At 38.7% G+C, this 13463-nt stretch overlaps 1 protein-coding gene across 1 annotated transcript in view; it reads left to right on the plus strand.

The window, feature by feature from the left end:
- The window catches only part of SLC9C2 (solute carrier family 9 member C2 (putative)), an 87240-nt gene that overhangs the window by 27667 nt on the left and 46110 nt on the right, over window positions 1-13463 (plus strand). The window contains exons 8-12 of the mRNA XM_058540050.1: window positions 202-345; window positions 2687-2855; window positions 5207-5288; window positions 8458-8624; window positions 9468-9566. Of these exons, the coding sequence (XP_058396033.1) occupies window positions 202-345; window positions 2687-2855; window positions 5207-5288; window positions 8458-8624; window positions 9468-9566 (661 nt within the window). The remainder of the gene's footprint in view (window positions 1-201; window positions 346-2686; window positions 2856-5206; window positions 5289-8457; window positions 8625-9467; window positions 9567-13463) is intronic.

The raw sequence follows: 13463 nt of genomic DNA on the forward strand, positions 1-13463 counted from the left end.
TGATGAGGGTAATGGGCAATATGGAACTGGGTGTATCTTAATTCCAACAAAAGACTTGTAAATGTTGATTGTAACAGTGATGGAGGCAAAGACCTCTGCTAAGGCAAGAACGGCAGATATGTGGTACACGCTTTTATATGAAAAAGAAACTATTTAAAAAACACATTGTTGAAAATGTGATTTCCTTTCCATTCATCCTAGGTTCCTCATAATGTTTTCATCTGTATATCAACATTTAATATATACTTTCTTTGGCATTGTAATTGGGTGTGGAGAAATGAAGTATTTTGGATTTCACACTGTAGTTTTCATGCTCATCTTATTTACAACAGTGAATCTTGTAAGGTAAGAATTATATTTTAAAGTTTGCTCACTGGACTTAGGTTCTTGAGCCCGGAATTATAATTGGGAAGCAGTGGGTTATAGCAAAAAGAGCTCTGGACGTGGAGTTAGGAAACCTGGGTTGTTGTCAAGGTCCTGACAATAGCTTGCTGCGTGACTGGGGTAAAGTCTGTTTACTCTTCAAGTTTCATCTGTTAAATAAGAAGGGGCAGAACAGCAGCATCAGGATAACACATGAGCTTGATAAAAATGAAAATTCATGGGCCCATCCCAGTTCGCTGAATTGAATCTCTGGAGATGAGGTCCAGGACACTGTTTCAACATGCTTGTTAAAGTTTGAGCATCACTGGACTAGATTAATGGCTTCTAACACTTCTGTTGACTTTCCTCATCATTTATTATTATCATAGCTATGATAAAGCCATTTATTAATATGTATTATGTCATTAATATTAATACAACTCTGTGAGGTAGGTGTTATATTATATTGCATCATTTCACAGATGAAGCCCAGAGAGGTTAAAAACTTGCCTAGAGTCACCCAACTTGTAAGGACAGAGTTTGCATTTAAACTTGACTCCAACAAACATGCTGTTTCTAGAATGACATTTCCCACTCGTGGTAGTTGTGTCTTCCATAAGAATTCATGACAGTGTCTCCAAAAACATTGTCATTTCCACTCAGGATAGGCCTGGCCAAGGGAGCTTACTTTATAAGTTGTTCTCATGGAATATTGCTTCTATTGACTCTGAAGGCACTGCGTGCAACTCAGATAGTCCGTCCCACACAGAAAGATGTGTATGCAATTTATGTTTCTTTCCACTGTGGGAGCTCATGTGCAAGTTGAGATTGATCACAGAGAATGAAGAAAGATATAGGGCTTTCTGCACATTATTGGACTCAGCTACACATTCATGATCTCATTTCATCTTCATAACGACACTAGGAAATAAGAATTATCATCTTCATTTTATAGACAAAGAAACTGGCCAAGAAAGGCAAAGTACCTTGCCCAAGGTCAAATGGTTAGTGAGTGCCAGAGATTTTGTGTGAACTTATGGTTCCATCTCACTAGAGGAAAGGCTTTAATGGAGGTAGTCATCCTAAGGGGCCCTCAAAGTATGGGTGGGCTTTCCATAAGAGACTTGTTGAGAAAAACATTTCAGAGAGGATGCGCCAAATAAAGGCCTGGACATAATAATCATTTCTAACATATACTGGGTGCTCACTACATTCAAACATCATTCTAAGCCCTATGAGTGTTGCCTCATTTACTTGAGTCTTCATGATAATCCTTTGAGGCAAGTACAATTATTATCTCCATTCTGTAGATGAAGTGATGGAAGCTTAGGTTAAATAACTGGCTTAAGTTTACATAGTTAGTAAATCTGAACCCAGGTAGACTGACTCCAGAGCCTTTGCTATACTACTTCTCTGCTTTTGGTATCAGGAAACGACATAAGTTGTTCTATTTTGGCTGGACTCAATGGTATTTTAGAGAAAGATTCTTTAGTAGGGCTGAAAGTGTTGGTAAGAATTACTTTGCAAAAGGCTTAAATGCAAGGAAGAAAAGTTTGCCCAAACGAATTGTATACATTATAGATGGTAATTGTAGATTTTCTGTTTCTCAATGACAGGAATTCTCAAATTGTCTTGTGAAGTTCTCAACTGAGCAACTGATATACACTGTATTTTTTGAGGCTGAGAACACGTCAATTTTATTTCTGCTGAAATCTCATTTGAAGGACAGCACTGATATTCTTTTGATGCAGGCCCCCCAAAGATAGATTCTAAATTTTGGCACAGCATCCTGTAGAAAAATGATTTATAGAGAAAGATGGCATAAATTGAAGTTATTTATGTGATATTTAGTGTATGATTCTTGTGGAAGCTCAAGAAAAATTTGGTTGAGCTAAGATTATTAACATGTCTACAATAAGTTTACTTTTTGGCTATGACATGCATGTCCTCTCAGCCTAATTTCTGAATCCAGTCATGGCCTTCCAGTGACTAGATTGAGCTTGTCAATGTTATTTGAAGAAGTTTCCTTGCAGGAATTTACTACCAAAATCCAAACAGTACGCAGTAGTGTTAATGAAAATTCCTTATATTTGTGTAGAACTTCTAGCATGATTTTTCAAGATTTGAGTATTATATGCAAAATTTAGACAGTAGATTTGGTTAGTTCCAGAAAGTTTGAACAACAGATCAATAAACTGGATTATTTTATATGAAATTAAAAATATGAAATTTTATATGAAATGTAATATTTAGTGTATAATTTCAATGTGAATAACATTAATACACAAGGTGTGATTTAAAAAAAACGTTTTTTTCTCCACAGGTTGCTAACTGTTGTGTTAGTGAGCCCTATTCTGATGCATTTGAGTTATGACTATAATTGGAGATGGGGAGTTGTGATAGCATGGTCTGGAATTAAAGGAATTTTTAGCTTACTCTTGGCTCCTGATATTCATAATCTGGCTGAACAAAAAATAGAGTCACCACAAATGGTAGGAAAACATCATGTCTCATGATTATTTATATTTATTTATTTTTATTTATTTTGTAGCACTTGTCATCTTACCCAATAATAAAGTTAACCTTTTGTTTTTTGGTGAGGAAGATTTGCCCTGAGCTAACATCTGTGCCAATCTTCCTCTATTTTGTTTGGGTCGTCACCACAGCATGGCCGGCAAGTGGTGTAGGTCTGTGCCTGGGATCTGAACTGTGAACCTGGGTCGCTGAAGCAGAGTGTGCCCAACTTAACCACTAGGCCACAGGGCCAGCCCCTAAAGTTAACCATTTTTTAAATTAGATTTGAAAAATGCATTCTTTTAAGTAGAAAGCAACTTTCAGAGGAAAGTTTATTTATGATGACAGTGTGAATGTGACCAAAAATCAAGTAATTGTTATGGATGTGGGAGTCAGATGGACTTGTGATCGGATCCTGGCTCCACCATTCACAGGCTGAAAGACCTTGGACAAGTTTCCCAGACTTGTGGAACCTCAATTTCCAGTTGGGGATTGAGGTGATGCTTAGTCAAATATCTGACATTTAGTAAATGCCCAATAAATGTTATTGAGCATGTAAATGCTGTTTTTTGATAGCTGTCAGGAAGCATGAAAAAATAATACCCTATCTAGAGCATTCCAATCCCTATAGCTATTAGAGCAAAAACTGAAATGCTGGTTAAATATACTAAGAGAAGAAAGATTTTGTAAATTTTTGAATTAAGGATCTAGTTATATTTATGTATTTAGGCCTAATTTTTAAAAATTAATTTCTTGAGAAATTTTGGCAGAAGATTACAGATACTGTAATCTTCTGCCAAACCAACAAAATCTTCTGTAACCAACAAAACTTGGTTTCCTTTCCAATCTCTCAGAGCCTTTTCCCCATGGCTAGCTGGTGGATTTCTGGGCAATCTGGTGGTGGCAGCGTCTTGGTGCTGAGACGCCAGGGAAGATCCAAAGAGCCCGGTGCATCTGCTGACAGCATTAGGGCACCTCGTCATTTGTGACAGTACTGTGTGAGCTAGCTGGAGAAGTTGCTAGAAATCCCCAGAACACCCCCACCACCTCCCAGTCAGATGAATTCCAAACCTGCTTCTAGGAGGGAGAAAAAGCGCTTGAATAATGTGATTTAAGAACACCTGCACACCTCCTGAGGAACTTTAATCTGGAGGTAGACGTACAGAGTTTCCTGATATTATCCAATTTGCAGCTCAGGATTTTCTCTTCTTTGCTATTTTCCTCCTGTCCTAGAAGACCCCAGGAGTACGGTATTTTTCAAATATCTTCTTTTTGGGAGCAACTATTACCCTCTCCATCTGGCATGTGGAGAAATCAAAACAAAGAGAATAGCATGTTAGGTCAGGGAGTCAGATGCCCTAACTCCCAAAAGAGAAGTCCTCTTTTTAATGGAGTATCATATTCCTCACCATCTTTCCTGTGGATTTACACTTTACACCTGTGGACGTGGTCTGGGAATTAAATTTGGAGTTCAAACAAACCTGTGGTGTTCAAAGACTTTGGGTCCTTCCATGCTCCAAAGGAAAAGTATAATAACCAACATCTGAGCTTCTTCAGTTTTTGTTTGTGCAAAGAATTGGCCTAAAACCAAGTCAATGAAATATTAGCTAACATTTGACTATGGTTTTGTAGTGTTTCCCAAATCTGTCTGATGTTAAGAATCCCTTTGATGTCACCCCAGACCTACACACACAGAATCTGTGGGGAAGAAGCGTGGGAGGCAGTATCTTAACGAAGCACTTCAGGTGCTTCTAGTTTTCAGTCAAGTTTGGGAAACACTCTCTGAAGGACATACTGCTATTAACTCCATTTTTCAGTGAAGGACACAAGGCTCAGAGTGGTTAACTGGCCCCGAATTACCTGGCTAATAAATGGAAGAGCCAAGGCCTACAAATGTGCTAGTGTTTCTGCACGGCATCTCTCCAGACCCCACCACAGTTCCTGCCTGCTTCTTCAGAGCCTCTTGTGCCGCTGTAGCAAATGCTTGTGGCAGGTGCACACTCCTGTCCCACCTGTGGTCAGCACCGCCTGCTGTTGCTGAGGTTTCTCCCCACCCTGCAGGTTCCACAGCCAGGCCTGTGATGGCTGCCACCTTGCTGGCTTTGCGTGGCTGCTGCTGAAAGCAGCAGCTGTGGAGAGCTCTTCTCTTAATGCTCTTATCCCTCCCAGAATCCACAAAATCTATTTTTTTCTCATTAAGATTGAAAACTAATTTCCACCCCAGTGTATTACATTCAAGCAATATCTACAAAACAACTACAAAATTTGCCTCAATTTGGACAACTGATTAATGTTTTGGTTCTAACTATTTGTATGTTTTGTTTTTAAGTTTATATTGTATATACAAGTAATATCGTTAATGACTATGGGAATAAATTCATACATGATGACTTATTCAGCCAGGACATTAGGTAAAGTATATCTATCTTTCATTAGTTAACTGGGGAGAATAATGCAAATAGATTATTGTTGGGGGTCAGGGGGACATTTCTTATAGAGCTCCCACCTGTGGTTATGGAATTGATTATGAAATCATTCATTTTCATTCACTCATTATTTATGGAATATGTATTAATTGGGATATTAGTTCAGCCAGTTTAACAGAAATCACATTAACAGTGGCTTAAACAAGATGAGGGTTTTTTTCCCCCCTCCATTGAAAAGTCTGGAAGAGTGGGATGGTCTGCTCCATAAAGTTGTCCAGAGATCCAGGATCCTTCTCATTTGTTGCTCCTCTACTCCCTGGAGTGTTGCTCATATCTGCTGGGTACAAGCCAGCTCACTACCACTATATCTTCAATCCAACCAACTGGAAAGGGAAAATGGGGGAGGTGGCAATGGAGGGTAAGCAGCTTCCTTTTAAGGGCACAATCCAGAATTTGTATATATCATTACCACTCACATCCCATTGGCCAGAACTTAGTCATATAGGCACACATGGGCAAGGGAAGCTGGGAAATATTATCGTTACCTGGCTGGCCACGTGTTCAGCGAAAACTCAGAGATTCTATTGGTAAAGGAAAAAGAGGAGAATGGATATTGGGAGACAATTAGCAGGCTCTGCCACAGTTGCCTATTTCTAGAAGAAATTTGAGGCTATTGATAATAAAATGCATAAATATGATAAAATAACAAATAGATACATGGTCAATAGAGAAATCCAGGATGAGATAATCAGTGGCTGTGGGGTCAAGGGGGTAGTGGGAGGGCAGGGGTGGGATTACCCAAAGTCTTAGAGTAGGACCTTAGTATCATCCCATATCCCATGGCCTGGTCCTCAGCTTTGCTGGTGCAGAGAGCTGATTCTGTCAGGGTATCCAGAATTGATTGACTGCTGGAGATTTACATACACTGCACTCACAGGAGAATATGGATAAAGCAGAAAATCAATTTATTAATTTATAATGAGGAAATTTCTTTCTATGTCTGAAATAATTGTGATCATTATTCAGGGTATTCACCTTTAACACCAATTTCCTTGATAAACCAAATTAGTAATTAGAAGGTTTCTTGGAAAGCATGGAACTAATGAGAGGTCAGTGGAAGTATAATGTTGAAGGAAAATTCTTCTAAATGGGCAAATAGCTTGGTGAATTTACCCTATCCTACGCACAAGAGACATCACTTCTCTGCTTGTGTCTTTTCACAGGCCTGTCCATTCCTGAAACTATACCCCATCAACACTATTGCAGAACTTCCTGTGACAGCCCACCTCAAAGCCAGGGGCTCTAGTATGTGAATAGGGCTAGTAAATGGGGCAGATTTCTGGCAACTCTCTTTCCCCTAGTTATGGGTTTGTTCTTATTTGCAGTGGAAAAGTGTGCTTGGATCAGCAAAAGCCTACACTGGAGCATAAGTGAAGTTAGTTCGATCCCTGAAGGCTTGCTCACATCTCCCTTACCACCAATTTCCTTTGGCTCCCAGGGATCCAGACCCACTCTGCTCTCTTTGCTTAGGATACAACATCTAGGTTTCTCCCATGCTTTCTTCCTTGTGCTTCCTCCTACTCTGATACTCAAAGGCAAGACCAACAAGGGGTTTTACTATCATGGTAATGTTTTTTTCTTCTCTTATAAATTTTTGATTGTGTTAACTAATTCTCAGAATTTTCTTTAATTTATTAGGAAACAAATAAATTAGCAACTTTATCCTCTCAGAATCAATGCTCATCCTTTCTAGAAATACTATCTGGCACACGTTTAACAAGTATTTGACAGAATTGAGTTTTATCGTAAGAGTTTCAAACCAACTTCCTCCACTGGTCTAATGCTTTTAAGAGATCCCTCCTTATACTCTTCCAGGATCCTCTTAAACACGGAGTTCATTCAAATGTATTGGTGCCACCAAGTGGTCCACATATACTCATGTTTCCCCAGAGCAACTGGAAAGTGGCTGTTGCTCCATCATATGGGTAGGATGTAATGAGGCAAATGAATAAATTTTCTCCTTGTGTGATCTCAGCCATGGGAATTTTAATTTTATTTATTTATTTATTTATTCCCCCAAAGCCCCAGTAGATAGCTGCATGTCATAGCTGCACATCCCTCTAGTTGCTGCATGTGGGACACGGCCCCAGCATGGCCAGAGAAGCGGCACGTCAGTGCGCGCCCGGGATCTGAACCTGGGCCGCCAGCAGCGGAGCGGGCGCACTCAACCGCCAAGCCACGGGGTCGGCCCATCAGCCATGGGAATTCTAAATCCAAAACTGACACCTTCTAATTCTTCAGCATACAGTCAAATGCATCTTTGCTTTGGACCATAGTGAACTGAGAGGGATATGCCTCCAGACCTCTTTGAATCTCCCAAATTTCAACTACTATTATTGTACATAGTGGCCTGAAGAGAAGGCAATAAAGCTAAACTGAGACATTTAGAAACCATTTTAACTCTTTATTTTGTATACAATTACAAAGAGAGAACAGTTTTATTGAGATGGAATTCTGAGTGAGTAGTCTAAGCTCACTCACTTATTAAATTCTTCTTTTTGGTCGGCGAGCCTCATAACTGTAACTTCGAATTCATACCTCAAGAAAATACAAACAGCTGCAAGTTCTGGACATGTAGATTTGCTGGCCAGGAAACAGAGAGGTTAGATCTGAGGGATCCCTATTGCAGTGGCCTTTAAATTTTATTATGTATAAGAATCAGTTGGAGAACGTGTTAAAATGCAAATTCCCAGGCCAATCTGATTCTCCAGGTATGGGGTGGAGCCCAGGAATTTGCATAGTTTAATAAGTAACCCTTCTACCTGTGGAAGACACAGGTAGTTTTCTACACTTTGAGAAATAGTGATTGGGTGTCTTGAAATAGCGAGTCATGTCTCTAGCGATAGGGAACGAAAGGAAACTTGTAAAACATTCTTTAGCAATTGAGAGAGATAAAGGTGAGCTATACAGCCAAAAGAAAACAGACAGTTGGATAATCTTCTGGAAAATTTTAGGCAAAAAGTTGTCCTTGCTCTAAGCACTCTGGTTTGGCTATGCAGGTGATGCCAAGATCTCACTACGTCATGCAACATTTTTGCTTCCCCTTGCCGTCTTTGCAGTTTTCTATTAAGACACTTGCTTTTCTTTGTCACAGGTTTGTGTGCTATTTCCCTTCCAAGACAAATGGCCATGCAAAATGCCATTAACCACATACAGGAGATAATACAGAACACAATCACTTTATTTAAAACAGAAAAAATTTTGACAAATGTTAATTGGACGTTAGTAGAAGAAAAAACGAAGATTGAATACAACATTTCTGTGAGTTGATACCTGGCAAAAAATAGTCCTCCTTTCCCTCCCTGGGTCTGCCTCTCTTGCTTTAGTTTATATAAAAAACTTGATTCTGCTAATTAAATGTCAGAAAACTGAGGGGGGATATATTTGCTAGCTTTGCTATCTTGGTGAAAAGACTCCTTTGTATTCTCTCTCTAAAGAGAAGGTCTTGGTGATCTAGCCTTATTTGACAAATATAGGAGAAGTGATGTTTTTACAAACTGGCTGGTTGAGTAACTATGAATGGCCTCTGCCAAGCTGATGTTTCCAGTTGGTTGAGGAACTATGTCTCTCCTCGTAGAAGTGTTATAAAAAGCAGAAAGCAGGGGCCGCCTGGCAGCGTAGCGGTTAGGTGCGCGCTCTCCACTCTGGTGGCCAGGGGTTCATAGGCCCGGTCCAGGGCATGCACCGAGGCACCACTTGTCAGGCCATGGTGTGGCGGCATCCCATATAAAGTAGAAGAAGATGGGCACGGATGTTAGCCCAGGGCCAATCTTCCTCAGCAAAAAGAGGATGTTAGCTGAGGGCTGATCTTCCTCATTAAAAAAAAAAAAAAAAAAGCAGAAAGCAGAGGCCACTTCAGAAAGCAAACAGGTTTGGGGAAGAATTTGGCTTCTAAATCTCCCCAGATGGATAGTTACTCCACCACAATTGAAAGCAGCATTTCTTACATGGAGAACCTTATCCAGTATAGTCCTTCATTTTAGCAATTCTGATTTGAGTTATTGGAATCTTTGTTGAGTGAAGCATTTGACAGCTCCTAAACATTTTTACTTATTTTTTAACTTTATCTCTGTGTGTTTTTAAACTTAGTCTGATACTGTTCAGTTTTCCCACGTTTCACATGATAAAAAAGAGAAGGAAGAGTCCCCAACGGATGAAGTTTTAATAGAAGAAGCCAGACTGCATGTAGCTATAATACAAATGGTTGGTACCGTTCACATAATCTGCTTTTTCTTTTCTTTTCTTTTTGCAATACTTTTAATTCTTACATATGGCTTTCAGGTGACTAGAAAATTTTGTTTCGCCTTTGATAGTCTATTAGTTAAAATGTATGTTTTAAAACAAACAAGTTTATGATAGCTGTTAAAATTTATTTTCGATTTATGAAAGTTAAAAAATAAAAAATTTAAGCTTTACATTCAAGTCATAAATCCTATTATTCTAAGTCTAGCAAATTTTAGCAGTTCACTTTTTTCTTTCTTTTATTTTATTGAGGACATATTGGCTTATAACAGCAGTTCAATGTTGAGGGGTCTTTGAATAATGTTTGGTGCCATTTACGTACTTAATTATATGTCTTCGAATATTTGAAACTGCTTTTATAAATTTAATATATTTGAGTTCCTTTTATATAAAATTCTCTCAAGTGTTCATCTAACTCTTGTAAATCTAATAAGTTAAAATAAATCTAGTGAATCAAAAATTCTCTTAAAATATTTGATTAAAAAATAATAAAATAAAATATTTAAGATTTAATATTCAAATGTTCTAATATAAATCTAGGAAGATTAGAAGGTAAAATCAAGTTTAAATCAACTTATCAAATTGCACATTTTAAATTAGAATTATATTCTATTAGGATAAATTTTATTTAAAATTACAAGTATATAAAATACTCATTATGCCCAGAGTCCTTCTTTTTTACTTTCATTTTAAAACTTATTATTGTGAAGAATTTCTAACATATACAAAAGTAGCTATGATAGTGTAATGAACCCCCATGTACCCAACATCCAGCCTTAAAAACCATCCACACATGACCAACCCTGCCCTATTTACACTCTCATTCACTCCTCCACCTTCCATATTATTTTGAAACAAATTCCAGATAGCATATCGTTTCAGCTGTAAATATTTCAGTATGTATCTCTAAATTTTAGTCTTTTAGAAAACATTGTAAAATACTAATATTGCACCCAAAAATTAATAATAATCCCTTAATAGCATCAAATATTGAGTGGATCAATTTTCCAATTATCTCATAAATGCATATTTTCAGTTTATATTTTTAAATTGGATTTCAACAAAATTCACATGTTGCAATTAATGGATATATCCTTTAAGTCTCTTTTAATCTATAAATTCCTTCTCATCTTTCATTTTTTTCTGTTGAAGAACATATTTCTTAATGCAAAAATATTAATATATATTTTCATTCTTTTAAACATTTCTATACTTAACTAAAAATGTTCTCAGAGTTTGAAAGGCTCTTACCCAGAGAGTAAAGTATGGTCACAAATTCTTTGCAAAGCCTCCTATTAAGAGGTGGTTTCTATATCTCCCCCACTCCCTGCATTGAATTTAGGTTGTTCTTGTGACTTGTTTTGACCAATAAAGTGTGGCAAAAGTGACTTGGGGAATATTTTGGAGCCTAGGCCTTGAGAAGATTTGCAGCTTCCACTTTGAATACCACCCTGAGATTGTCATGTGAGGAAGGAGGCCTAGCCTCTGAAGAATGAGAGGCCACGTAGAAGTAAACTGAGGCACACAGCCAAGAGTCAGGACCTTACCACCAGACTTGTGAATGAGAAGCTATATTAATTCAAGAGTTAGGCAATAGACGTAACCTCTTGATGCTAAAAGATGCAAAGAATTTGTGACCATATTTAATGTACCACAGTGTGCTCACTGGTCACAAATATTTATACCCCTCCTCCAAGCAAAATACACTCATCCTTTTCTAAGACCTACCCGAAAGCTTCATCCTATTATGATGTCACACTCAGGTCTAGCATCTCATGATTTGCATTTGGTCTAGGTATGCTGAGACTCCTGGGTTCCGTCTCCTTAAGTATGGTTCCCTTTGATCCAGAGACCTGTGAACTTAAAAGACAAGTTATCCCTCTACCCCCCACCCCCCCATTTCTGTTCAAGAAGAGGAAGGACATGAAGCACTGATTAATCACTGGTCCATGGCAATTTTGAAATCCAGCTGGGCATATAAATTAGTTCTCCTCATTCTTTCCATTTCCATAGGAAATAACCCATGTTTGTAGGGGAGCAACCTTCGTTGCCTGATTTCTGCTGGTAGAAACTTGGAGGTTTCTATTCATTTAGAACTGTTTCTGTCTTTTCTGGTTCAATATGATACAATTTCCTTAAAAACTTGTGTTTTTCTCGATGAATCTGATTATAGTCTCTTCCACTCTGCAAATCCTTTTCACAGACAGGCCACATGTCAGACAATATGAGTCTGAGAATGCCTTTAGTCTGCTTGAGAGAGTAGACTAAGTGCCACCTTTAATCTTTCAGTGGTCTTAACAAAGGGTCTTCAGCCACACCTGATCTGATCTGGATTTAATTTGATCTGGAACCTGAGGCCACATTTTACTGGCAGCATTCTATATTTGATCTTTACACTTGGGTCTTTTTTGCCAGCCGGAGAGACTGCAGATGTGAAACAGATTTAGTTTCCAACCTGGCAAATCATGGCCTCTTTCTATTTTCTCTAATTTTTGCTTGAAGATTGAACTGTCTTTCTTTGCTTTCTCTCTCTCTTCCCATGCCTTATCATATGCAGGTAAAAATTTGACACTTTCAATATTTCTAGAATATTAGAAATCTAGAAATCTCCTTAGCCAGATTAATGAGTTCATTAGGTACATCTTCTACCTTCCAAGTTGCCTCAGGTGACAGTATTGCCAATTGTGCTGCCTCTTCAGAGCACATAGCTGCCTCTCTCCAGTCTCCTACACCGGTTTTCTCACTGTTCTTCCAGCTGCCACTAAGAGTTTCCTCACTGCCCTTCTAGCTTCTGCTCACCACCCAGCCCCAAAGCTAATGTCGCATATTTTAGCTTTTTGTTATGGAGACTCTCCACAATTGGTAATGATTTCTGTTTTGGTTAGCCTTTGCTATGTAACGAACCACCCCAAAACGTAATGGCTTAAAACAACAATGGTTTTTTATTTCCCACAGTTCTGTGGGTTGGCAGTCTGGATGATTTTGTTGTTGGTCTCGCCTGGGACCAGTCATGTATGCAGTCATCACATAGCTCAACTAGGGTTTGAGGGTCCAGGATGTCCTCACTCACAGATTTCGCAGTTGACTTTAGTGTCTTTCAGGGCACTTTGTTTCTCCTCCATATGGCCTCTTGTCTTCCAGTAGAGTGGACTGGGCTTCTTCACAGCATGGTGGTTTCTGGGTTCCAATACGGCAAGAGGAGAAGCTTCAAAGCCTCTAAATCCTAGGCTCTGAAACTTGAATAACATAATTTTTACCTCCATCCTATTAGTTAAAGCAGATCACAAAGCTATCCCAGATTCAGTGAGTGAAGAAATAGACCTCACTTCTTGATGGGAGGAGCAGCAATGTCAGTTGCAAAGGGGCATGGACACAGGGAGACATGATACATTGGGACCATTGTTATAATGATCTACCACATTTAGTTTTTTAAACCAACAATCTCCTGTGGGACCCATTCTATGTTATCTTTTAATGGCTTTCCTGAGAGTACCCCCTACTAGCATTCCTCCTGCTTTTGTGACCCCTTTCCTTTTTGGTCTCCTCCGTGGGCTCCTCTTTTTCTTTTTATTCCTTTAATGTTGGTGTTCCTCAGGACAGTTAACTCTGTCCACCATTCTTTATAGTCTTTATAGTCTCTCCTTTGTTCTCAGGTACACTCATGGATTTAGCACTATCCATGAATGCTCTTCAAATCCATATTCTTCCTTCCAAAACTCTCACTATCTTCTCTTTAGACTCATGAATCCAACTGTAGATATCTCTATCCCACTGGGTAGATATCTCTTGGACATTTCACTGGTACTTAAATCCACATTGAACTCATCCCAAATCTGCTCTTGTATCTCCTGGTCTCAG

The sequence above is a fragment of the Diceros bicornis genome, chromosome 4, assembly GCF_020826845.1.
Source record: "Diceros bicornis minor isolate mBicDic1 chromosome 4, mDicBic1.mat.cur, whole genome shotgun sequence".
Lineage (NCBI taxonomy): Eukaryota > Metazoa > Chordata > Mammalia > Perissodactyla > Rhinocerotidae > Diceros > Diceros bicornis.